Raw genomic sequence first — 27561 nt, 5'->3', positions numbered from 1 at the left:
TTATAAATGGGATTAATATAGATGGCACTTCATGGTTAGCATGGACAAGATGGTCCAAAGCGCCTGATTATTTGCTGTATGACTGTTGTGTTACTGTGATTGCTCTCAGGAATCTGTTCACGCTTTGCAAGAAACATTTTAAAGTTTTAACTGACTGCTCATCTTGAGTTCTCCTTCAGGTGCCCTAGTTTGTCCTTAACCACAAGTCATTTTCTGCCATTTTCCTTATGGTACATTGTTGTCAGCCCTGACCATCTTCTGAAGACGTCGCAGCAACACCTACCATCTCATACCCTCTAAGTCAAATTTATTACCTATCTTGATATATTCCTTAATATTTGTTTCCTAATTTGATATTTTCTTTATATCTTGTAGTCTTGTATTTCCTGTTGTCCCTAACACAATTTCCTATAATTATTCAGCTGTGCTGTTTTGGTAAAGGCAGTGTCCATTATTAAGGACCTCTAGCACCAGGGCATGCCCTTTTCTCACTGTTACCATCAGGAAGGAGGTTCAGAAGCCTGAAGACACACACTCAGTGATTCAGGATCAGCTTCTTCTCCTCTGCCATCCGATTCCTAAATGGACATTGAACCTGTGAACACTACCTCACTTATTTAATATACAATTATTTCTGATTTTACACAATTTTAATCTATTCAATATACGTATACTGTGAATTTATTTATTTATTTTTTTCTGCTGTATTATGTATTGCATTGAACTGCTGCTACTGAATTACAAATTTCACGACACATGCCGGAGATAATAAACCCGATTCTGATTCTAATCTTGTAAAAGTCTTTGAAGTACTTTTCTGACTGGACAGCCCCCTGCCTTTTCAAATGCTTGCAGCCATCTGATATATTCTTGCCAGTGGGACCCTAGGTCTTCCCCAGTTAAGATGGAACTCACATTACTGCAAAAGAGACCTTCCTCTACAACTGCTGGTATCTGTACTCCACAAAATGAACCTTTTCCCATACATTTTCATTTCACTATGCTCATTTATACATAATTGAGTAATCCATAAATTATTGTCCATGAGGGTTTTTGATACATTTCTATTAATCAAAATGCCAATGAATCCACCATTTCTTGCCCATTTGCATTGACCTTTCAGAAATTGGTGGTGACCCTCTGCTTCAGACTGCAGCAATCCTTGTGGTGAAGGAGCTCTTGCAGAGTTGTTTGGGGCACGGTGACTTAAAGGAATGCTCAGTCAAGGCACTGTGTGACCTGGAAGGAAGCTTTCAGATAATGGTGATCCTTTTTAGGCAAAAAACCATCTGGGAACCTTTTTAACGTCCACAGTATTGCCTGTTCCCCTAACTATTGAGTCCCCTGTAACCACCTCTCTCCTTGTCTCCCCCATTCTCTTCTGAGCCACAGAGCCAGACTAAATACCAGAGTCCTAGTTGCTGTGGTTTTGTCCTGGTAGGTTGTGGCCCCCTCACCCCCTAACAAGCAGTATACTTACTATTGATGGGAATAGCCACACGAGTACTATGCACTATCCACTTTTTCCCTTTCCATCTCCTGACAGTTACCCAGCTACCGGCCTCCTGCGTCTCCCCTTAGTTTAAATTTATCATCTGCTCATTCTCCTGAATGAGCCCAAGATCATCCAGCTTCAGTTCTCTGATGTGGTCTGTAAGGAGGTGCACCAAGATAGGCTTCTCACAAAAGTAGCAATCAGGGAGACTGATTGCCACATCTTGCCTGAGGAGCACACTACTTCCCTGGGATCCATTCTTGTTATTGTAGTTAAGTACTAATAAAGAAACAAACAGAAAATTGACAGGGATGCCACCCTAGTTTCTGCCTTTTCTCGCTGAAGCTTGTTGAGACAAAGCCTCAGTTCCCCATTCCAACCCTCTCCCCTCACACAATGGGTGCTCAGCTTAAACCTAACTTTTTATTGGTCCTTGCCAAGTGCCAAATTAAGTAAATGATCTCAAGCTCCACAGAGAGCCCTAACGGCCCCTGCTCACTTTTTAAATCTGGTGTGTTACTCTCCTCAAGTAACTGTTCCTATGAACTGGAGCTCTGCAGAAGTGAGCTTTTTTTTTTACTCTGTCCTTCTCCTTGGTTAAGGCTACAGTTTGTGAGATGATGTTGGAGTAGCCAGGTGAGTTTCTGTAGCCCAGTTTGTAGATGAAGCAGAGAATGAAATGTTTCAAGTGATGGTTGGGATGTCAGTCAAGTGAACTGCATTGTTGTTAATGGTGGTGAGTTTGTTGATCCTATTGTGTCACACTCCAGACACTCTTGAAGATGGTAGAAAAAGATCTGGATGACTAGGTCACAGGATATCCAACTTTAATCCTTTTTATAGCCAAAGTGTTTAATTGAAGGGTCCATTTCAAATTTGTCATTGTCTCGAGCATCTCCAGCGATGCTGTTTGAGATCAAGGTATCTATTTAGACTTTCTTAATTGAGGTGGTCATTGCCAGTACTTTGGGGGAATGAATGTTACTTGCCACTTAATCAGCCCAAGCATTAAAGTTACCTTGGTCTTGTTGCAGCAGTAATGGACTGTTTCGTTCTCTGTTGCACGGTTGGTCTATTCAACCCAATCAGTCTGGTCCTCCATTCACAAAGACCATGCCTGTTTTTAGTCTTGATGTAATGTTCTTGCCCTAATCCTAGTTTCCTTTCAAGATGGACTTATAGAGGCATTTTTGAATATTATCTATGGTGTATCCTTCATAGCTCTTGATTGGGAACTTCAATGGTTTGTTACCCTCTGGCCCACATTTGATCTGGGTTTTTCTTTTGCCTTGTAAAAAAAATGGTAAAACTATGTATTAATTTTGTAAAAGGTAGTCATTGTGTATCGTTTTACCTTCAAATTTCCCAATCTACCATAGCCATTATTTCCTTGGTTTATTACTTATTAATAATTTAATAATACATTTTGAGAAAATTTATAATTATTTTATTTCCAGCTTTAGGCACTTTGCAAATGTGTCTCTTGTGCAGGGTTTATCAACCAGGGTTCAGCAAGAGATGGTGATTTAAGAAAAACATTGTTTTCTGAACTTTGTGCAGTGCACAATGATAGCGTTCGCAATGGTGGACAGTGATCAAGGAGCTTCAATAGCAATTTTGTTAGAGGTCTCCCAGTCCAGTATGGTAGTGCGCAGTAGGACTGTGTTTATTTGGTTGGGCCCATTTTCAGTTTTTGACGTGAAATGGGGAGGCTGTTGATAATTGCTGAGTGCTGTATTGCACGGAGGGGAGGACGGTAGGCTGATGAGTGAAATGCGTTTTCCGACCATTGAATGGACTCGCCCAACTTGGCTGTGATGTCAGCCTCTCCCTCTTGAGTGACCTTCCCTAACTGCTCCTTGCATGCTGCTGACTGACTGACTTATAGGAGTGAACAAACTCTACTGGTGTAGTAGAAAATTGGAGGGAAATTTTCATTCTAAAGAAGAAATTTTTATGCACCGCAACTCAGCTGCTGGCTTGCTGTTGTTGTAAATGTTGTTGTAAAAGGTGGATTGTGCAGGTGTGAAGTGAATTGTATGTGAAATTTTTGTATTTTTTTGCAGTTTTCTCATTTAGTTATCTATTATGCCATTCTTGTTATGACGTTCTTCTTATACAGCCTGTTTTTACAATGAAAGCGACTTATCAATGGATTTTATAGTGAACCAAGATGTCCTATTCCATTGTGCCTAGTCTATAGCAAACAATTTATAGATGTAGCAATGGCTCCAGTAAAATTGAAAAGACACTTAACTATAAATCACAGCCATATGACATGTAAAATTGCTGATTATTCCTAGCGGCCATTGGAATCTGAAAACAAATGGAGTAATGCTTTTGTTAATAAAGTCACAGCCAGTAAAATGAGTCACGAAGCAAGATATGTAGTAGCAGAACTTGTTACCCAGAAAAGGAAAGGTCATAGTTGATGAGAACCTAATAATGCCGGCGTGTAAAATACTAGGACAAGATACAGTATGAGAAATTGAAAAGGTTTCACTATCAGTGTGATAAGTCGATGTATTGATGACACGTCACATGATGCTGAAGAGGGTTTGTGTAATAAACTAAAAAAACAACAGCTTCTCTATCTGGATTGATGATTCAACAGATTTCACCAATAAACGTCATGTTGTTGCATTTGTAAGATTTGTGAAATTTGTGAAATTCAAGAAGACTTTTTTTGTTGCAAAGAGGTGCCCGAAACAAGCAAAGGCCAAGATATATTTAATGTTTGGTTTTCATATCTGGAAACAAAAGGTCTGTCTAGGAGGAACTGTGTTGGCATCTCTACTGATGGTGCCCCATGAGAGGTTTTGTTTCTCTTTTTAAAAAGAGAAAATCCTGACATTATCACAACACACTGCTTCAACAAATAAATTTTCATGTTGTAAGTAGCATTAATTAAAATCAACTTGCAATCTTTATGTAAATTAAACTTACCGAGCCTACCTTTAGAAAAATTGAATCCTTTTTTTGGCTTAAGGCACCACTTTAACAGATATTTATTATGTTTGCCTTAAGAACTTTAAAAATTTATGAAAGGGAAAGAAAGGTTACTTTTCTTGAAATTAAACTAATCATGACTACCTGTTCCCCCCACCAAGAAAGATTGGTTAAAACTTCATTATGCAAAAGAGCATTGATAATTAATTTTGGATTATTGAATCTACAAATTACCGATCATGCTAGCATAGAGCTGTAGGTATACAATAATAATGTTTATGCAGGGTTTCCCTGACAATTATTTCAAGGGTTTCTCCAGGGCAAAAAGGTCAAGGAAAGCTGCTCAAATGACTATTAGATCATATCCATTGATATCTATTTATATCATTAATTCACTTAGCTCAACATGATTGCTGCAACTGGCTAACATTGTTAATTTCGATCTTTGAATTGTCAATCTCTGGGTAAGGGTTCATTAAGTGACTACTACAAAATCTTCTACATTTCTATTCCAAGGAGAATAGTTATAATTTTTCCACTTTATAATTACCAAGTTCATTTTCTGCATTACATCTTTAAAGAACACAGAGCATCTCTGCAGGTTTTGGTGGTGTTCATTAAGTCTGGTGCTCAGTTTTCCCATTACTTCAGCTGAGATTTGACCTGTGAAATTCTAGCATGGTCTCTTTGTTTTTATTCTTTATTTTTTTATAAGCTTGGTTCCTGGGTAAGTACTGTTCCCTTTTGCCATAACATACTTAACCGTGTGCTTACATTAATCCATGGAATCTTATATCCAATTGAATCACTCTGGAGTATAGATCGGGCAAGTATTAGCAAACTTTTCCCACTGAGATTGGGTGAGACAAGAAGTAGAGGTCATAGGTTATGGGTAAAAGGTGAAACCTGAGGAGGGGAATGACTTCATCAGGGGATCATACAACTATGGAATGAGCTGCCAGCAGAAGCAGTGGGTATGATTGCAACATTTAAGAGAAGTTTGGATAAGGACATGATTTGGAGAGCTGTGGTTTAGGTGCAGGTCAATGGGTTTAGGCAGAATAGCAGTTCAGAATGGACTAGATGGGCAAAATAGCTTGTTTCTATGCTGCAGTGCTCCACAGCTCTCTACAGAGATTAATCTACCATGTTTTGAGCCATTTCCTTAGGTTTCAGTTGTTCTCCTCTTGAAACATCTTGATATGACCATTTCCCTCCATAGATGTTGCTTGACTTACAACTCTGCTCTAGATTGATACTATATGCTATGAGCAAGTTTATTCTTGCAACTTCTTTAGAAGGAGGAGGTTTCAAGAAGAGTTATTTTGAAGTTTCCCCTGTTCATGGCAATGCCTAGGAAACACTACTGTGCAGAAATGTGAGTCTCCTGCCTTGAGAAGGACAGCATCAAATCTTTTATGCTCATCTACATGTAAAGGAAATTGATTTTAATTGATTTTGAAAATGTAGAGGCATGTATACAAGGTACAGTAGGTTGTTAATATTCAAGGGAGGCACTGTTACCATAAGTACACAGGCTGTGAAGACATAGAATTGCCCTGCACCGTATCACCCTTGTCTCTGATCATAATGTGTACCTTCCGGTTAGAACAACTAATGGTGCTGCGTAACTGCACAATCAGAAGTCGAAATGTCAAATTAGTGAAAATTTTGCAGTTCTCTTTATCGATTAAAATGAACTGATCCATAACTCCAGCTGTGCATTAAGTATATTTTTATTAATCATCCTCACTACAAGCAGCTTAGGCATTTTGGCAGTGAGTCAGCTAAAGGAAGATTAATGTGAGAAAGTTTTTCTAATAATGCTGCAGAATTAGAAATGATTGGGGGGGGGGGAAGGATAATAATTTGAGTTGAGAGCAGCAAAACCCAATTGGAATCAGTTTATAGAGTGTGAAATACTTATTACAAAAATAATAGCTGAAGTTGAAATGAGCCAATGTTGTGAGTTGGCAGAATTTATTATTGATTCAGTGTCTATACATGGTCATCTCAAAGGCTCACTAGTTTGCTATTAGCACTGGGAGCATTTAGTTTTGCTATTTGGTTACTTGCTCCTGCCATTTCTTGGTCAGACATTTGGTGCATTTCTGTAGGCGACATCCACAGCCATCTAAGTTCTGTTTCTGCCTATCCACTGCCCAGGAGTATGGGCAGGGTACTTTAAGGTTATCGTTTGATTTGCTCTTCTGTTGCATACACTGTAGAGACGTGCCATTCTCATTTTCTCTCAGCACCTCGAACTTGGCAATCCAATCTTCCTTCATTTCTGCATTCCTCCAGCGCTGGTGTCATGTAGCAATGACCCTCACTCCACCATCTATCATCTCACCCTCCTTCCCACCACCGCCCTCCCTCAAGTAGTTTGCGATGTTTTGTTGAAATGTACCACCTCTGACAGAACAGTTGCACAACCCATCTTAAATCTATTAATTCGAGGAAAGTTTTATCCCTGAAAGAAAAGCAAGTTAGCTGATAGCATAGTATCTGTAGTGGGAGAAACAGGGTTAACCTTTCTTCAGACTCTCCAGGAAGAGTTAGAAATCAAACAACTTGCAAATAACCATGGACTTTAGCAGTGAGAGCAAAGGTTCTCTCCGGGTTCCAGAGCTGGGGAAGAGACAACAAGATGGGAATTAGCAACAAAGTTGGTGAAGCTTTGAAGTTCTGCATGGGTGCAGGAGGCAGCGTAGTCAAAGGACCAAATAAGGACTAGTGATGGGACCGGAGTAGGATTGAAACCAATACTGTTGCACTTATCCCAGACAGAGGAAAGACTAGTGTGATCCCACATGGGTTCCAATAGCTACAGCTTTCTTTAGGAGTTTGTGAGTGGGTTTAAAGGAGTTGTTAACATGATATGATACTTGGACAGGCAATTGAAGGTGGGGGAAAGTTGATTGATCTCGGTCTCTTTCCACTTCACTCTCCCATGTGACATTTAAAAGTACAAAATAAGCTCATTGTAAAATATGGGCAGTGCCGGGTTTCATAGCCAACTTTGGACAGTATGCAGCTTTTTAAGTTATTCCAACGGCTAACAGTTTTATTTTGTTTGGCAGGTATACAACATGTTTCAGCATCACAGTCTGGGAATTAAGATCAATATTCGAGTCACCAAACTAGTTTTGCTTCACAACCGTCCGGTAAGTGAGGTAGGAGCCAGGAGGCTGTACAGCTCTTTGGACCTTTTCAGTGGTCATTTAGTTCTGTGTCTAAACACCAGTCACCAGTCACACTCTGCCTCTGTTATGTTGAATAACGGTGAACAATATGCACTTCTGGATTTCACCCAGTACAGCTTAAGCTATTAATCACAGCTGCAACTCAGTCACATGACCGACCTCTATCAAACTTGCTCAATGGTTGGCTTCGGTATACTTTACTGAGTTTTTCTAATCTATGAGAATCGGTTCAAGTATCATGAACGTTTTCATAGCACATCAATCCACATCTTAACCATTCCGCTTTCAACTGCAACACATTTTTGCACTCGTGTCTTTTTTTTCCAGTGTTTTTCTTTCTCTCTTCACTGTCTTGGTGTATTTATGTTTAATTTTTATTCTGTTTTGCCTGTGCTGTTATGAGCAAGTCTTTCATTGTACTTATACCATATTTGTGACCGTGACAATATTCTCGACTCCACTTGGTGAACCGATATATTAAAATGCCAGCATATTGCTGTTCTGAAACAAGCTGTGGGGCTGAAAGGCAGCCTTTAGTGCAAGTTCCCTAAGTCTTATCTGATGCTTCTGATGCTGTGTATAGGGTTTGTATATTTTCCCTCTGGCCAAATAATTAGGTTTCCACGGCAGAATCAGAATCAGGTTTATTATCATTGGCATATGTTGTGAAATTTGTTAACTTGGCAGCAGCAGCAACAGTGGTACAATGCAATATGTGATAACATGGAATGAAAAAATACCAATTACAGTAAATGTATATACTTCAGGCTTCTGTATCTTCTTCCTGATAGTAACAATGAGATGTGGGCATGTCCTGGGTGATCGGGGCCCTTAATGGATGCCGCTTTTCTGAGGCACCATTGCTTGAAGATATCTTGATAGAGCCCTGGTTTCTTTCCATATCCCAATGACATTAATTGCGAGGTTAACTGTCCATTTCAAATCACCCCTCAGCATTGAAAGGTGCTCAAACGATCACTGAGAGAAGAGGGGTGTTGGGGGCAAGACCATAAGAAACCAATGGTCTATGTGACTGGCTTCTGATGGTCCTTACTAAGTTGTCTTCAGTAATGTGGCAGTGTTATTTTAACCGTAGGCAGCTTATGAATTTGTTTCATTTGCACAATGTGTTTTGGAAACCTGTTCACAGGAGCAGCTGTCGATTGGTCACCATGGAGAGAAGTCACTGGAGAGCTTCTGCCATTGGCAGCACAGAGAGTTTGCAGCACGATACCTGGGGAATAACCAGTTGCCCGGTGGGAGAGACGACTATCCAGCTGTGGATGCTGCTGTATTCGTCACAAGGTACTGCTCTGGTTTTGTGGTGCTCAGGACTTTTTGTTTTCCTTCAGCTGATGGTTACCAGTCCTCATCTTGAGTTCATGCTTGATCAAAGGTTGGGGAGTAGATGTATCCAGAGTGGGTTCTAGATTCTGGGTAGATTCTTGAGCTGATCAAACCCTTGGTAAATACCAAAGAACTAATAATGGCTTTGAATATGTCAAACACAAATTTGCATTTGTATTATCTGGTCTTCAATGTGATGTGAGACATACTCAGCAGATGAGGTCACACATACAGAAGTGGAACAGAGTTAATGTTTTGTGTAAAGACCCTTTGTCAGACCTTTCAATTAGAAATATTACCTGTTTCTCTTCCCACGGATGCTGCCTTACCTGAGTAACTCAAGCATTTTCTGTTTTTATTTCAAATTTTTAGCAGCTGCATTTATGTAATTTTGGCTTAGTAAAAATATCTGTACAAGCATTGTTTTTTTTTAAAGTTGAATAGTGTTGAGTAATAGTTAGAGGAGTGAATACCACAGCCTGCATTTCACACACTGTGCACTTGGTATCCACTCCATAGCTTCTGTTCAGCACAATCAATGTGAAATGGTGGATTAGTTCCTCTAGAACTGTTGGCCCTATCGTGAGTAGTTGTTGTGCTTGAAGCAGTTTTCAGTTATGTGTCCTCGAGTTTTGGGTTACAGGTACTAGGGTAGGCAGTGGGTACAGAAGAGAGGAAACTGTGTGGACTAGGTTAAGGCTGGGGCACTGTGCACAAAACCAAACATTGAAAATGATAGGGAAACACCAGACAGGTTTGTGTGAGGAATGTCAGGAAGAGGAGTCAGTAGAACATGTAATTCTTAGTTGCAGGAAGTATGGGATACAGAGAGAGATGTTGAGAATTAATCTAAGGGCATTGGGGGTGCAGAAATTCACATTAAAAGGGTTATTAGGCATGGGTGAGAGGGCACAGGTCAGGGTACTTTTAGCTTTCCTAAGGGATACAGGGTTTTTTTTATAGGATATGATGGATAAACAGGAATAGGTTACTAGGATGGCCAAAGAAGGAAGGATGAAGTGTAGATTAGGGTGGGTGTGTGAATGGGTGAAGGGATTTAGAGTGCAAGTCTATTGTCTGATCCACACTCCGGAGCAGAAGGTGGCGGTAATGCACCATTAAGCTGGGTGCCAACTGTCGTAAAACAAGAAGAATAGTAGTTTTGGGATATGCTAGATGTTTCCCTTTTCCCAGAGATGTCTTAAAAAAAATCAAACGAAGTGTAATACTGTAGGTAATGAATAAGCCAGCCATGATAGGCAGTGGGAGACTTTGATGGATATGAATAATTGGTGCATTAGTCATTTTCTCTCTGTCACCACCTAAATTATCAGAAATGGGAAAAAAAAAAAGAACTGCAGGTGCTGAAAATCTGAAGTAAGACAGCAAATGCCGGAAACCGTCTACACCTGTGAAAAGGGAAACAAAATTAATCTCTTGAGTCAAGGATCATATGTCATAACTCACTCCTAAATTACCAGGATACTTAAAGAATGCAAGTGGATTAGCCAAATTTCAAGACTTGTTGGTCTGACCCAAGAGCACAGAAGGCCTCTGTACAATCCTCAGTCACAGCTGTTTCTAATGAAGCTAATTGCAAGACAGATGAAGTGCTCATATTGTGAGTTCATTATATTATTTGCTGGTTATGTAAGTTTAACATCACACTATTCTTATTTTTAAAGTTCCTGTTTATTTTCTTCCCCTGTAAAGCACAAGAGGGACACTTCATTGTCTTTAATCAGTTTGAATGGATATCCTGCTGTGTAAAGCTGGTCCCTTTCTGGTACGAAATTGCTAATTATAAGTCTGGTGCTGTGGTAAAGGAGAATGCTTTGCCCTTTTGAAAGCAGAATATTTCATGTTAATATTTCCCAAAGTAGTTTGTTCCCACTAACTTGCCAATTGAACCAACAATACATTACTTCCTAGGGGTAACAGGCCAGTGTGCAGGCCCAGTCCCAACACAAGCACATGCAGCGTGGATGTACTAATGGATGGTTGTCCGTAGTTCACTCTGATTGACGTGTCATCATGTGGCACAGATAATTAAACTGTACTGAGCAATGACAAATTGAATTGAGGTGGGGGTATTTGAGAATTCTATTAACACTCAGCCTCTCAATGAATGCCATTAGTATAGATTGCATATATGGAAATCCTAGTCTTGGCTCCCATGATTTAATAACAAGTTGAGGCAAAGAGGCTTTCTTTGTGCTAAGACTGCGAGAACATCAGTTAAGACAGTTCGGGCTCCTTCTAAGCCTATCTTGTTTCACCTCTGGCATTGTAACTTTTGGTAAGTCCAAAACTGGTCTCTAATTATTAGGGCAATTTTTAAAAATTTATAAGAAGACCTAAGTCTAGCCCATTTAAAAGGTGAAATTGTTATCACTATTACTGGTGGGTACAAGACTTTCATGCCCATGTTGAGCATAGCACAAATCAACCATAACCTACTGGTCAACCTCGACTCTTTGCAATTTTCCTACCGGAGCAGCAGGTCAATGGCAGATGCCACTCTCTGGCACTACATTCCTCCTTAGAACACCTGGAGAATAAAGACGCATATGTAAGGCTCCTTTTCATTGACTACAGCTCTGCCTTTAATACCATCATTCCAAATAAACTGATTCCTAAGCTCTGGAACCTGGGTCTTAGCACTCAGATCTGCAGCTGGATCTTCAACTTCCTCACAGACAGGACCCAGGCTGTAAAAATAGTGGACAAGCTCTCCTCTACAATCACTCTGAGCACCGGTGCCCCACAAGGCTGTGTACTCAGCCCCTGCTGTACTCACTGTACACCCATGATTGTGTAGCCAAGCTTCCATTGAACTCAATATATAAGTTTGCTGATGACACCACAATTGTAGGCTGTATCTTGGGTAATGATGAGTCTGAGTACAGAGAGGAAATTAAGAACCTGGTGGCATGAAGACAAATAACCTATCCCTCAATGTCAGCAAGACGAAGGAATTGGTTGTTGACTTCAGAAGGAGTAGCGGACTGCATGAACCCATCTACATCGGTGGTGCGCAGGTGGAACAGGTCAGAAGCATTAAGTTCCTTGGGGTGAATATCACAAATGACCTGACCTGGTCTAACCAAGCAGAGTCCACTGCCAAGAAGGCCCCCAACGCCTTTACTTCCTGAGAAAGCTGAAGAAATTTGGCCTGTCCCCTAAAACACTCACTAATTTTTATAGATGCACCGTAGAAAGCATTCTTCTAGGGTGCATCACAACCTGGTATGGAAGTTGTCCTGTCCAGGACCGGAAGAAGCTGCAGAAGATAGTGAACACAGCCCAGCACATCACACAAACCAATCTTCCATCCTTGGACTCACTTTACACCACACGCTGTCGGAGCAGTGCTGCCAGGATAATCAAGGACACGACCCACCCAGTCAACACACTTTTTGTCCCTCTTCCCTCTGGGAGAAGGTTCAGGAGCATGAAGATTCATACGGCCAGATTTGGGAGCAGCTTCCTTCCAACTGTGATAAGACTGCTGAACGGATCCTGACCCAGATCTGGGCCGTACCTTCCAAATATCCGGACCTGACTTGCACTACCTTACTTTCCCTTTTCTATTTTCTAATTATGATTTATAATTTAAATTTTTATTATATTTTGATTTGTACTTCAGGGAGCACGAATTGCAGAATCAAATATCACTGTGGTGATTGTATGCTCTAGTACCAATTGTTTGGTGACAATAAAGTAAAGTAAACTGACTCAGAAGGACTGGCATAAATTTGTAACTAAGGCTGGACACTTCACCTGCCGTGAACAATTATTGTGAAGTACTGGGTGTCCAATAACATTCCACAGTGGGAATGGCATTTCCGTTCCTCAAAGCCCCTTCATTGTTCAGTTGTGAATATAATCTGGATGGTGAAATAAAATCTCAGAACTGGTCCAAAAGGGGAGGCAGCTCATCAGACCCTCTCTCTGTAGCCTTGCAAATGATTTTCTCTCCTGCCTATACAATCCCATTTCTACTACTCTCACAGTGGGCTCCAGATCATCTCCACACCAATCAAAAGAACCTTTTCTTTCAGTGCTTTTTGCCCCTCACTTTGCTTCCTGTTTCTTGATGCATTTGCTATTGGGAAAACCTGTCATGATCATCTATCAAATCTCCTCACAACCTCCTTTACTCGAAGGAGAGCTACTCTGGCTTCTCTCAGGAATCCCCAACCTCTAATCTCCAAAACCATTTGGGTAAATCTGCAAATGCTGTAATAAGTCCATAAGGCACAGCAGTCTAATTAAGCCATTCAATTCATTGACTTTGCTCTATCTTCTTTCTTAGCACCTTACTGTCTGGCTTTGCTTAAAATAGACCCAATGACTTGGCCTCCATTGCTGCCTGTGGTGATGAATTCCACAGATTCGCCACCCTCTGGCTAAACAGATTTCTCCATCTCTTTTCTAAAGCCATGTCCTTCTATTGAGACTGTGCCATCTGGTCCTAGACTTTCCCCACTATTGGAAACATCCTCTTTGTGTCCACTCTACCTAGGCTTTTAAAGTTTAGCAATATAGGGCCTTCATTTGGTAACTGGAACTGAATGCAGTATTCCAGTTATGTGCTAATTAATGAATATTGTAACTTGCCCATCTTCACAGAAATCTGAAAATTTTTGTGAAACATTGATAGGCTTTACCATCTCAAACACAGACAGTACCTTTTCTGGTCACTCACCCCACAATTTCCCCCTCTCTTATAATAATGGGGAATAGTCCTGTGCAGTTCTATCATACATTTGCGAAACCAAAGTTGGATTCCAACCCAGAATTGAATTCCCTATAGAAGAGCTGCCGAGATTGGTAGTCAGCAGATTCTGGAATTGCCAAGCCACCTCAGTGGCAAGCCAGAGAACTGTTCTCCAGTGTAACAATGGCACAAGTTGAAACTCTGTGGACTTGACTGGGTTTGATCATTGGAAATGTATACCACAGAAACTTTGATCATTGTCCTCTGAACGGAAAAGCAGTTCTTTTTAAGTATCCATATTCCTGGGATTACATTGAATTGAATTGACTTTATTTCTTACATCCTTCACATACATGAGTTTACATGAGTAAAATCTTTGTTACGTCTCCATCTAAATGTTCAATCACAGTAATTTATAATAAATAGAGCAGTTAATGTAACACAGAAATACACTCAAGTCAGCATGAGTTAATCAGTCTGATGGCCTGGTGTCCTGGAGCCTGTTAGTCCTGGCTTTCATGCAGCGGTACAGCTTCCCAGACAGCAGCAGCTGGAATAGATTGTGGTTGGGGTGGCTTGGATCCCCAATGATCCTTTGTGCCCTTTTTTTTTTACACCTGTCTTTGTAAATGTCCTGAATCATGCGAAGTTCACAACTACAGATGTGCTGGGCTATCAGCACCACTCTCTGCAGAAACCTGAGATTAAGGGCAGTGCAGTTCCCATACCAGGCAGTTATGCAGCCAGTCAGGATGCTCTCAATTGTGTCCCTGTAGAAAGTTCTTAGGATTTGGGGGCTCATACCAAACTTCCTCAAACATCTATGGTAAAAGAGGCACTGTTGTGCCTTTTTCACCACACAGCTGGTGTGTACAGCCAACTTCAAAGTGATTGTGCACCCTCCAACTGCAACTCCAGCCTTGAACTCCAGGCTGGGTCTTCACGTGTTGCTATTGTGAATCCTGTCTCCCCCTTCCCCCACCACCACTCTGCAATCCCCTCTCCCTCAAAACCCATCGTCAGCTCCTGGGCTCTGAGGCTCCATCTTCCTCTCACCCCAACCCTCCCCTCTGCACTGACACTACCAGCCTCCCTCTCCCCTCTGATCCCAGCTTTCACCCATTCTGGGCCTTTACCATCCCCTCCAACCTTCAACTCTCTGAGGCAGAGCGCTCTATCCTCAGTAAGGGCCTTACCTTTGTTCCCTTTCGCCCACACCTCAGCAAGTTCTGTGTGCACCATGACACTGAACTCTTCTTCCACTGGCTCCATCTTTGAGCCTACTTTGGCAAGGACTCTCACAACTCCACTGATGACCTCTTCTTCCATCTTCAACCCTCCTCCTCTTCATGGACACCTCACTCTGATCTTCTGCCTGCTGTGGACCTCTTTATCGTTAACTGCCGACAGGACATCAACAGTTAGGTTGAAAGGAAAGGTTAAAGGTTTGAAAGCACCATGGTTTTCAAGGGATATTAGAAACTTGGTTCGGAAAAAGAGGGATGTCTACAATAGATATAGGCAGCAAGGAGTAAAGGAATTGCTTGAGGAATATAAAGAATGTAAAAGGAATCTTAAGAAAGAGTTTAGAAAAGCTAAAAGAAGATACGAGGTTGGTTTGGCAAATAAGGTGAAAGTAAATCCGAAAGGTTTCTACAGTTATATTAAAAGCAAGAGGATAGCAAGGGATAAAATTGGTCCCTTAGAGAATCAGGGTGGTCAGCTATGTGTGGAGCCAAGGAAGATGGGAGAGATTTTGAACGATTTCTTCTCTTTGGTATTCACTAAGGAGAAGGATATTGAATTGTGTAAGGTGTGGGAAACAAGTAAGGAAGTTATGGAACCTATGACAATTAAAGAGGTGGAAGTACTGGTGCTTTTAAGAAAGTTAAAAGTGGATAAATCTCTGGGTCCTGACGGGATTTTCCCCAGGACCTTGAGGGAAGTTTGTGTAGAGATGGCAGGAGCTCTGCCGGAGATCTTTCAGATGTCATCAGAAACAGGGATTGTGCCGGAGGATTGGCGTATTGCTCATGTGGTTCCATTGTTTAAAAAGGGTTCTAGAAGTAAGCCTAGCAATTATAGACCTGTCAGTTTGACATCAGTGGTGGGTAAATTAATGGAAAGTATTCTTAGAGATAGTATTTATAATTATCTGGATAGACAGGATCTGATTAGGGAGTAGCCAGCATGGATATGTGCGTGGAAGGTCATGTTTGACAAACCTTATTGAATTTTTTGAAGAAGTTACGAGGAATGTTGACGAGGGTAAGGTAGTGGATGTAGTCTATATGGACTTCAGCAAAGCCTTTGACAAAGTTCCACATGGAAGGTTAGTTAAGAAGGTTCAGTCGTTAGGTATTAATGCTGGAGTAATAAAATGGATTCAACAGTGGCTAGATGGGAGATACCAGAGAGTAGTGGTGGATAATTGTTTATCGGGATGGAGGCCGGTGACTAGCGGGGTGCCTCAGGGATCTGTTTTGGGCCCAGTGTTGTTTGTAATATACATAAATGATCTGGATGATGGGGTGGTAAATTGGATTAGCAAGTATGCCAATGATACTAAGCTTGCAGGGAGATTTATGCCGGTTAGAAGAACGTTGGCAGATGGAGTTTAATGCTGAGAAGTGTGAGGTTCTACATTTTGGCAGGAATAATCCAAATAGAACATACAGGGTAAATGGTAGGGCATTGAGGAATGCAGTGGAACAGAGAGATCTAGGAATAACAGTGCATAGTTCCCTGAAGGTGGAGTCTCATGTAGATAGGGTGGTGAAGAAGGCTTTTGGAACGCTGGCCTTTATAAATCAGAGCATTGAGTACAGAAGTTGGGATGTAATGTTGAAATTGTACAAGGCATTGGTAAGGCCAAATTTGGAATATTGTGTACAGTTCTGGTCACCGAACTATAGGAAAGATATCAATAGATTAGAGACAGTGCAGAGATGATTTACTAGGATGTTACCTGGGTTTCAGCACTTAAGTTACAGAGAAGGGTTGAACAAGTTAGGTCTCTATTCGTTGAGCGTAGAAGGTTGAGGGGGGATTTGATCGAGGTATTTAAAATTTTGGGAGGGATAGATAGAGTTGACGTGAATAGGCTGTTTCCATTGAGAGTAGAGGAGATTCAAACGAGAGGACATGATTTGAGAGTTAGGGGGCAAAAGTTTAAGGGAAACATGAGGGGGTATTTCTTTACTCAGAGAGTGATAGCTGTGTGGAATGAGCTTCCTGTAGAAGTAGTAGAGGCCAGTTCAGTTGTGTCATTTAAGGTAAAATTGGATAGGTATATGGACAGGAAAGGAGTGGAGGGTTATGGGCTGAGTGCGGGTAGGTGGGACTAGGTGAGATTAAGAGTTCGGCATGGACCAGGAGGGCCGAGATGGCCTGTTTCTGTGCTGTGATTGTTATATGGTTATATGTTATATATGGTCTCGACTTCAACACACCTTGTTCCAATTCCACCCTCGCTCCTTCCGAATGCTCTACTCTCCACTCGCTCTGCACCAATCCCAACCTTACTATAAAACCAGCTGTTAAGAAGGGGGCATTGTTGTAGTCTGGCGTACTGACCTCTACCTTGCTGAGGCACAGCGACAACTCGCTGATGTCTCCTCTATTTACCCCTCAATCATGACCCTACTGAGGAGCTCCAGGCCATTGTCTCCCACACCATCACCAACTTTATCAGCTCTGGGGATCTCCCATCCACTGCCACCAACCTCATAGTTCCCACACCCCGCATTTCCCGTTTCTATCTCCTACCCAAGATCCACCAACCTGCCTGTCCAGGTAGACCTATTGTCTCAGCTTGATCCTGCCCCACCAAACTCATTTCTACATACCTCGATACTGTTTTATCCCCCCTTGTTTAATCCCTTCCCACCTATGTTCGTGACACTTCTCACACTTCAAATTTTTTCAATGATTTTAATTTCCCTAAACCCCACCGTCTTATTTTCACCATGGATGTCCAGTCCCTATATACCGCCATCCCTCACCAGGAAGGTCTCAAAGCTCACCGCTTCTGTTTGGATTCCAGACCTAACCAGTTACTCTCTACCACCACTCTCCTCCGTCTAGCGGAATTAGTCCTTACTCTTAATAATTTCTCCCTTGGCTCCTCCCACTTCCTCCAATCTAAAGGTGTAGCCATAGGCACCTGTATGGGTCCCAGCTATGTCTGCCCTTTTGTTGGCTTTGTGGAACAGTCCATGTTCCAAACCTATACTGATATCAGGCCCTCACTTTTCCTTCGCTACATTGACTACTGCATTGGCACTGCTTCCTGCATGCATGCTGAGCTCGTTGATTTCATTAACTTTCCCTCCAACTTTCACCCTGCCCTCAAATTTACCTGGTCCTTTTCTGACACCTCCCTCCCCTTTCATGATCTTTCTGTCTCTATCTCTGGAGACGGCTTATCTACTGATATCTACTATAAGCCTACGGACTCTCACAGCTTCCTAGACTATTCCTCTTCCCACCCTGTCTCTTGCAAAAATGCCATCCCCTTCTCGCAATTCCTCCGTCTCCGCCACATCTTCTCTCAGGATGAAGCTTTTCATTCCGGGACGGAGGAGATGTTTTCCTTTTTTTTAAAGAAAGGGGCTTCCCTTCCTCCACCATCAACTCTGCTCTCAAATGCATCTCTCCCATTTCCCGCATATCTGATTTCACCCCATCCTCCTGCCACTCCACTAGGGATAGGCTTCCCCTTGTCCTCACCTACTATCCCACCAGCCTCTGGGTCCAACATAATTCTCCGTAACTTCCACCACCTCCAATGGGATCCCACCACCAAGCACATCTTTCCCTCCCCACCTCCCCTTCTGCTTTCCGCAGGGATCACTCTACGTGATTCCCTTGTCCATTTATCTCCTCCCATCCCTTCCCACTGATCTCCCTGCCGGCACTTATCCTTGTAAGTGGAACAAGTGCTACACCTGCCCTTACGTTCCCTCCCTCACCACCATTCAGGGCCCCAGACAGTCCTTCCAGGTGAGGCAACACTTCACCTGTGAGTCGGCTGTTGTGGTATACTGTGTCCGGTGCTCCCGGTGTGGCCTTTTATATATTGCTGAGACCCGAGGCAGACTGGGAGACCATTTCGCTGAACACCTATGCTCTGTTCGCCAGAGAAAGCAGGATCTCCCAGTGGCCACACATTTTAATTCCACCTCCCATTCCCATTCTGATATGTCTATCCATGGCCTCCTCTACTGTCAAGATGAAGCCACACTCAGGCTGGAGGAACAATACCTTATATTCTGTCTAGGTAGCCTCCAACCTGATGGCATGAACATTGATTTCTCTAACTTCTGTTAATGCCCCTCCCCTTCTTACCCTATCCCTTATTTATCTATCTTTTCTCTTTTCCCTCTCTCTCCCACAATCATTCTTTGCCTGCTCTCCATTTCCCTCTGGTGCTCCCCTCCCCCTTTCTTTCTCCCTAGGCCTCCTGTCCCATGATCCTCTCCCTTCTCCAGCTCTGTATCCCTTTTTCCAATCAACTTTTCGGCTTTTAGCTTCATCCCTTCCTCTCCTGTCTTCTCCTATCATTTCAGATCTCCCCCTCGTCCTCCCATTTTCAAATCTCTTACTATCTCTTCTTTCAGTTGGTTCTGACGAAGGGTCTTGGTCCGAAACGTCGACTGTACTTCTTCCTATAGATACTGCCTGGCCTGCTGCGTTTCACCAGCATTTTGTGTGTTGCTTGAAATTCCAGCATCTGCAGATTTCCTCGTGTCTGTGTACAAACCATGTCGGCCCTTGGTGATTATGTACAGTTCTGGTCACCGAATTATAGGAAAGATATCAACAAAATAGAGAGAGTACAGAGAAGATTTACCAGAATGTTACCTGGGTTTCAGCACCTAAGTTACAGGGGAAGGTTGAACAAGTTAGGTCTTTATTCTTTGGAGCATAGAAGGTTGACGGGGGGACTTGATAGAGGTATTTAAAATAATGAGGGGGATAGATCGAGTTGATGTGAATAGGCTTTTTCCATTGAGAGTAGGGGAGATTCAAAGAAGAGGACATGATTTGAGAGTTAGGGGGCAAAAGTTTAAGGGTAACATGAGGGGGAATCTCTTTACTCAGTGGTAGCTGTGTGGAATGAGCTTCCAGTAAAAGTGGTAGAGGCAGGTTCGGTATTGTCATTTAAGGTAAAATTGGATAGGTATATGGACAGGAAAGGAATGGAGGATTATGGGCAGAGTGCTGCCACGGGGACTAGGTGAGTGTAAGTGTCAGCATGACTAGAAGGGCCGAGATGGCCTGTTATATGGTTATATGTGGATGCTGAGGAACTTGAAGTTGTTTACCCTCTCAACTCCAGAACCGTTGATGTCAATAAGGGTTAGCCAGTCTCCATTCCTCCTGTAATCCACAACCAGCTCCTGTAGCGGTGTGCTACATGCAGCGCGAAATTACGACACGGAGTCGGTAACTGCAGTCGAAGAAAAACTTTATTCGAAATACCCAGCCTTGCTTTTAAGCCTCCCTCAACCTGCCCCTCCGTGGCGCAGAGGCTCCAAAGTTCTGTGCTCACAAATCCCCGCAGGCTATCTCCCAGCCGGAACGCTGGCTAATTGTGAGCCAGTTCGGATGTGCCAGGAAATGGGTCGCCACATAACCCCCCCCAGAACCGGCGATACACCCCCCAATGTCCACAGTCTGGGCCGGAACCTGTTTGGGAGGTCGGCCTCGGCGCCGCGGTGCCGGAAACTCGACCGGTTGCGCCAGGTCCACACGGGCCGGTTTGAGTCGGTCCACCGTGAAAACCTCCTCTCTCCCCCCAACGTCCAGCACGAACGTGGACCCGTTGTTCCTGATCAACGTAAATGGCCCCTCGTAGGGCCGCTGTAGTGGTGGCCGATGCCCGCCCCTTCGTACAAACACAAACTTACAGTTCTGCAGGTCTTTGGGTACGCAGGTCGGGTTCTGCCCAAGCTGCGAAGTGGGTATGGGGGCCAGGTTACCGAGCTTCTCGCGTAGTCTGCCCAGGACTGCTGCGGGTTCTTCCTCTTGCCCCCTTGGGGCTGGTATGAACTCCCCGGGGACGATCAGGGGCGCGCCGTACACCAACTCGGCCGATGAGGCGTGCAGATCGTCTTTGGGCGCCGTGCGGATGCTGAGTAGGACCCAGGGAAATTCGTCCACCCAGTTAGCTCCTCGCAGGCGGGCCATGAGAGCTGACTTCAGGTGACGGTGGAAACGCTCCACTAACCCGTTCGACTGTGGGTGGTAGGCAGTGGTGTGGTGCAGCTGAGTCCCCAAAAGCCTGGCCATAGCTGACCACAGGCTGGAGGTGAACTGGGCGCCTCTGTCGGAGGTAATGTGGGCCGACACACCAAAGCGAGATATCCAGGTGGCGATCAGTGCCCGGGCGCAAGATTCGGAGGTGGTGTCGGTGAGCGGGACCGCCTCTGGCCATCTTGTGAACCGGTCCACGATAGTCAGGAGGTGCCGCGCTCCTCGCGACACTGGCAGGGGGCCCACGATATCCACATGAATGTGGTTGAAACGCCGGTGGACGGGGTGGAACTGTTGCGGTGGGGTTTTGGTGTGCCGCTGCACCTTGGCTGTCTGGCAGAGCATAAACGTTTTGGCCCATTCACTGACCTGCTTGTGGAGTCCGTGCCAAACGAACCTGCTGGAAACCATCTGGACAGTTGTCCGGATGGAGTGATGCACCAAGTTATGAATGGAGTCGAAAATGTGTTGCCGCCAAGGTGCCGGGACGACGGGACGGGGCTGGCCGGTGGTGACGTCACAGAGTAGGGTCCTCTCACCTGGGCCTATGGGGAGGTCCTGGAGCTGCAAACCGGAGACTGCGGTTCTGTAACTCGGAATCTCCTCATCTGCCTGCTGTGCCTCTGCCAGTGCCTCAAAGTCTACTCCTTGGGAAAGGGCATGAACGGTAGGGTGAGAGAGCGTATCCGCCATGACATTGTCCTTACCTGAGACGTGCCGGACATCCGTCGTGTATTCAGAGATGTAGGACAGGTGGAGTTGCTGGCGGGACGACCAGGGGTTGGACGCTTTCGTAAACGCAAAGGTAAGCGGTTTGTGGTCCGTGAACGCGGTGAAGGGCCTACCTTCTAAGAAGTACCTGAAATGCCGGATTGCCAGGTAGAGCGCCAACAGTTCTCAGTCGAAAGCACTGTACTTGAGCTCGGGTGGCCGCAGGTGTTTGCTGAAAAACGCCAGGGGTTGCCAGCGACCTGCGATGAGTTGCTCCAGCACCCCACCGACTGCCGTGTTAGATGCGTCCACTGTGAGGGCATCCATTCTGGGATGTACTAACATCGCGGCATTCGCCAAAGCTTCCTTCGTTTGAACGAAAGCGGCGGCGGACTCCTCATCCCGGGTAATGTCCTTGCCCGGACCCGACAACAGGGCGAACAGGGGGCGCATGATCCGGGCAGCTGAAGGGAGGAAACGGTGGTAGAAATTGACCATACCTACGAATTCCTGAAGGCCTTTGATCGTGGTGGGTCGGGGGAAGTGGCGGACTGCATCTACCTTAGCGGGCAGAGGGGTTGCCCCGTCTTTAGTAATCCTGTGGCCTAGGAAGTCAATGGTATCGAGTCCGAACTGGCATCTGGCGGGGTTGATTGTTAGACCGTACTCACTCAGTCGGGCGCAGAGTTGACGGAGGCGGGACAGATGCTCCTGACGACTGCTGCTGGCTATGAGGATGTCATCCAAATAGACGAACACGAAGTCCTGGTCCCGTCCCACCGCGTCCATTAACCGCAGGAACGTCTGTGTGGCATTCTTCAGGCCGAACGGCATGAGGAGGAACTCAAAGGCCAAACGGGGTGATGAGAGCCGTTTTGGGGATGTCGTCAGGATGCATCGGGATTTGATGGTACCCTCGGACGAGGTCTACCTTGGAGAAGATCCGTGCGCCGTGCAGGTTTGCTGCAAAGTCCTGAATGTGCGGCACAGGATAGCGGTCCAGTGTGGTAGCCTCGTTCAGCCTGCGGTAGTCGCCGCACCGGTCTCCAGCCTCCTGTCGCTTTGGGCACCATGTGCAGGGGGGAGGCCCATGGGCTGTCGGACCACCGGATGATCCCCAATTCCTCCATCCTCTTGAACTCCTCCTTCGCCAGTCGGAGCTTGTCCGGGGGAAGCCGCCGAGCGTGGGCGTGGAGGGGTGGTCCCTGGGTCGGGATGTGGTGTCGGGGCATGGCCGCTGTGAACTGCAGTGCCAGAACCGATGGGAAATCCTCCAGGACCCTGGTGAAGTCGTTGTCGGACAGCGTGATGGAGCTGAGGTGAGGGGCTGGCAACTGGGCTGCACCCAGGGAGAATGTCTGAAAGGTCTCGGCGTGTACCAGTCTCTTCCTGGGCAGGTCGACCAGTAGGCTGTGAGCCCGCAAAAAATCCGCACCCAGAAGCGGTTGGGCTACGGCGGCCAGTGTGAAGTCCCACGTGAACTGGCTGGAGCCGAACTGTAGCTGCACCGTACGGGTGCCATAGGTCCTTACTGTGCTGCCGTTCGCGGCCCTCAGGGGGGACCCGGTGCCCTGCTGCAGGTGTCGTAACTTGTTGGAGGTAAAGCGCTGATCTCGGCACCGGTGTCGACCAAAAACCGGCGTCCCGACCTTCTGTCCCACACATACAGGAGGCTATCCTGATGGCCAGCCGCCGTAGCCATCAGCGGTGGCTGGCCCTGGCGTTTCCCGGGAACTTGCAGGGCGAGTGACAATGGCAGGCTTCTGCGCCCCACTGCTGGTGGTAGAAGCACCAGTGTTCGTTGGGCCCCCCACCCCCGCCCCTGGGGTTGGCGGGCTCTGCGGTCGGGCCTGGACTGGTTTGCTGCTGGGAGCGTGGCTGAGTGATCTGTGCGATGGATGCCCCGCTCACCTTTTTGGCGTTCCACAGCAAGTCTGCCCAGGCTGCCACCTTCCGGGGGTCACTGAAATCCGCGTCGGACAGCAGCAGGCGTATGTCCTCGGGCAGCTGCTCCAGGAATGCCTGCTCAAACATGAGGCAGGGTGTGTGTCCGTCGGCCAGAGACAACATCTCATTCATTAAAGCTGAAGGAGGTCTGTCGCCCAAGCCATCCAGGTGCAGTAAATGGGCAGCCCGCTCGCGCTGTGAGAGTCCGAAAGTCCTGAGGAGCAGGGCTTTGAATTCCGTGTACTTGCCGTCTGCCGGGGGCGACTGTACGAACTCCGCGACCTGGGCTGCTGTGTCCTGGTCGAGGGAGCTCACCACATAGTAGTAGCGGGTGGCTTTTGAGGTGATCTGGCGAACGTGGAATTGGGCTTCAGCTTGCTGGGACCATAGGTTCGATCGCTGTGTCCAGAAACCCGGCAGTTTCAACGAAACTGCATGAACAGAGGCGCCGTCGGTCATTTCTGGTCCAAAAATCGTTTGGACCGACGGGGTCACCAATTGTAGCGGTGTGCAACATGCAGCACTAAAATTACGACACGGAGTTGGTAACTGCAGTCGAAAAAAAACTTTATTCGAAATACCCAGCCTTGCTTTTAAGCCTCCCTCAACCTGCCCCCCATGGCGCAGAAGCTCCAAAGCTCTGTGCTCGCAAACCCCCGTAGGCTATCTCCCTTAGACGGAACGCTGGCTAATTGTGAGCCGGTTCGGATGTGCCAGGAAATGGGTCGTCACACTCCTTTGTTTTTGCGACATTCAGAGAGAAGTTAGTTTCTTGACACTACTGTGTCAGAGAGATTACTTCTTCCCTGTAGGCCACCTCGTTATTGTTTGAAATTAGGCTATTCAATGTAGTGTTATTGGCAAAGTTAATTAGATTAGAGCTGTGGGTGGCGACTTAGTCATGGGTATACAGGGAGTAAAGGAGGGGATTTAGTATAAGGTTCTGAGAATTGTCTACAACCGTAAGTCTGAGTTACAAATGCTATTAGCTAAAATGGCAAAAGCAATGCTGGTGATTTAGCTGTAGATCAGTACAGATCTTAGTTAATTTTAAATTGTGGGTCAGTAGCATGAATTTAATATCTGCTGGATCACAGGTGCAAGATCACAGAATGCAGGACAGGAGAGTTTGGACCTGTATTATGGGCTGAACTTTTGGGATGATAGTGGTTTTGGAAGGAACAGCAGGAATTCATTCAACTCCTTGTATCATTGTTCCATATAAGCAGATCTCTGCTGATCTTCATATCAACAATTCCTACTTTTGCTTCCCCCTCAAATCTCTAACCCCTAGTGTCTGTTGACCCAGTCTCCAAAGCACCAGTGGTCTGGAGCATCCCTGGGCTTTGGGCATGAGTCTTCCCAAATTCCCACTGTTCTTTGAAATGTATTTCCTGAGTGAGATGCTGTCTGATCATGTCTCTTTGATCTTGATTTCCATCCCAGCAGATGATAAATACAAGCAAAATTAATTCAACGGATTTGCGGTTTATCTCCAGAATCCCTGAGGCATTGTACTAGTGTAGTTGTAGTGTGCTTCTCCCAAGGCTGCTTATTCTTGCTTGAAGTACATTGGTTAAAACAGAAAGCATGTGACTGATGCTGCAAGAAATACGTCATGACCTCCCTTTGGATATTGAGGTAAAGGCCAACATCCCATTAGCCTTTCTGATGGCTTTTCCACAAGGCCCAAATCTTTTTGAACTCTGGTTTTGACTGGTAATTTTGAGGATAACTAATTCATCTGCTTTGAGTATTTAGATGATCACACTGATGTTATTGTCATGTTCCCTATGAACTACACTGAGGTATAGTCACAATGCTGATGACCCTGTACTGAGCCACAGTTGGTAGACATATTTATCATGTCTGCAGTAGATGAGATTTAATTCAGTGAAGTTAAAGGGTTTCTATGTTTATCAGGGGATTGGGATTTGGAGGGGCAAAGTATATGTAAATGATAAAAGGAAGTACCATCTTTCAAACAATCTAACCACCTGACAGACAAGTCCTGGAAGATTTGGAGTTCAAAGCAGGAATGGAAGCGTGTCCTCCTGAATTCCGGAGCAACATAGAAGATGAATGCTTGTATTTAAATGCAGGTGGCTTTGCATATGAAGCAATTGGCCTTGTGGGTCAACAATGAGGAAGAAAGCCTCAGGGATAGTCTGGTCAATTAGGCAGAGAAGTTGCAAATGGAAGTTAATCTATTAAGTCTGAGGTAATGAGTTTAAGGACATAAGCCTAGGGAATGTATGGGAGATGGTGTGGTGGAACCAAATGACCTTTAATGGCCATAGATCCTTGAACATAGGAATTAGATCAGAGATCTAAAGAGAGACAAGATGCTTCTCTTTAATAAAAGAGGCATGGAACTTGAGTAGGGGTGTTTATAATAGAGCTGGTTACAACACTGAAAGGCTGAAAGTTGTGTAATGTTCTGGTCACCACATGACAGGAAAGATGTGACTGCACAGGGGGGAGAGAGAGAGGATGTTGCCGGTGGTGGAGATTTGACGGGGTAGGCTGGAGTTATTGCTGAAATGGAGTAGGCTGAGGGACAGCTGGACCTGTGGAAGGGCTCAGAAGCAAGGGTGCAGAGGAAGTTACTGGATGAAAGACCAGAGAGAAGATGAAGAAAGGGGTTTCTACCCAGGGGCTCAGTATTCATGGGATATTTCCAGGTGGAACTTTCAGGTTGTTAGTTGCTTGGGCTCATTCCATAGCCTAATTACAATGTCAATTTCTGAAATCAAAGCACATGTTGGGGAGTCTCAGCAAGAGTGGACAGAGAAGGTCAATATTTCACATTGAATTCGGTCCATGGGATATATTGCTCGCTGAATATTTGTGTCACTTTTGCTAATTCTTCAACCTGAGATGTTAACTGTTTTTCTCCATAGTTACTGCCTGACCTGAGTGCTTTCAGCATTTTCTGTAACTTTAGATTTTCAGCATTTGACAGTTTTATTTCTGCTTTTCTGTCTATTTGTTTTCACTCTGGATTTCCAGTGATGCTTGACACAGTTCAGCGTGCTTTTGTCCCTCCAGTTTTTCCTGCCCTTTCTTGGGTCTGGTGCCCCATGGGTAAGAAATGTATTTCTCCATGGGCATTTCCACAAAAGCAGGTTGACTGCCTTTGGCTTTAGTGTGCAGCCTGTAAATAAAACAGACCGAATTTGTGAAAAAATTAAAATTTAATTAATCTTCCTGTAGCACAGAAGGCCATTCATTTCACACCAGCTTATCCCAACAGTCCCATTTCTCTCTCTGCTTTCCAGGTAACCCCTGCAAATTGCATGCACATCAATTCTGCTTACATTGCTTTTCCTATTTCAATGCTCTAGGGTAATTATGGTGATTTATAACAGCTAGTTAACTTACTAGAACACCACTGGAGGTCAGAATCCAAGCCATGGTTGCTGGGGCTGTGAGCAGCAGCTTTAACTGCTGCCCAATCTCATCAAATGGTAATTCCCCATCATTACTCACAGTTCAAGTTCTTCTGTTAACTAAATGTCAACTCCTTGGCCCAAAATGTTGACTCTTCTCCATAGATGTTGCCTGGCCTGCTGAGTTCCTCTGGCATTTTGTGTGTGTTGCTTTGATTCTGACCCATCTGGAAGGAGTTCTGTACCTTACTGTTGTTTACCACTGGTATGCTGCATTAAGTTGGTGACATTGGCTACGTTGTCTCCAAGGTAGAGTTGGAAAGTAATGCGCATTATGCTTATGGGAATTCTTCAGGAGATAGTGAATTGAATGGTGGGGATGGTGAGTACAAGGATAGAGACCACATTGGGACTGCGGCTTATATTGAGCCGCCATGCATGCTTCACATTCAATGGATATCCAGTGTCATTGTTACTGGAAATTTTTGTTAGCTCGATAGGTATCCAAATCTAATGGAAATGCCAACAGGA

General features: G+C 44.7%; 1 protein-coding gene across 2 annotated transcripts in view; it reads left to right on the top strand.

Moving 5' to 3' along the window:
- The window catches only part of adamts17 (ADAM metallopeptidase with thrombospondin type 1 motif, 17), a 460607-nt gene that overhangs the window by 48189 nt on the left and 384857 nt on the right, over positions 1–27561 (top strand). For both annotated transcript variants that reach the window (XM_059952603.1, XM_059952604.1), the window contains exons 5-6: positions 7528–7611; positions 8801–8955. In XM_059952603.1, the coding sequence (XP_059808586.1) occupies positions 7528–7611; positions 8801–8955 (239 nt within the window). The remainder of the gene's footprint in view (positions 1–7527; positions 7612–8800; positions 8956–27561) is intronic.

The sequence above is a fragment of the Hypanus sabinus genome, chromosome 28, assembly GCF_030144855.1.
Source record: "Hypanus sabinus isolate sHypSab1 chromosome 28, sHypSab1.hap1, whole genome shotgun sequence".
NCBI lineage: Eukaryota > Metazoa > Chordata > Chondrichthyes > Myliobatiformes > Dasyatidae > Hypanus > Hypanus sabinus.
The sequence above is the reverse complement of the archived record's forward strand: the minus strand, read 5'-3'. Positions and strand labels throughout refer to the sequence as shown.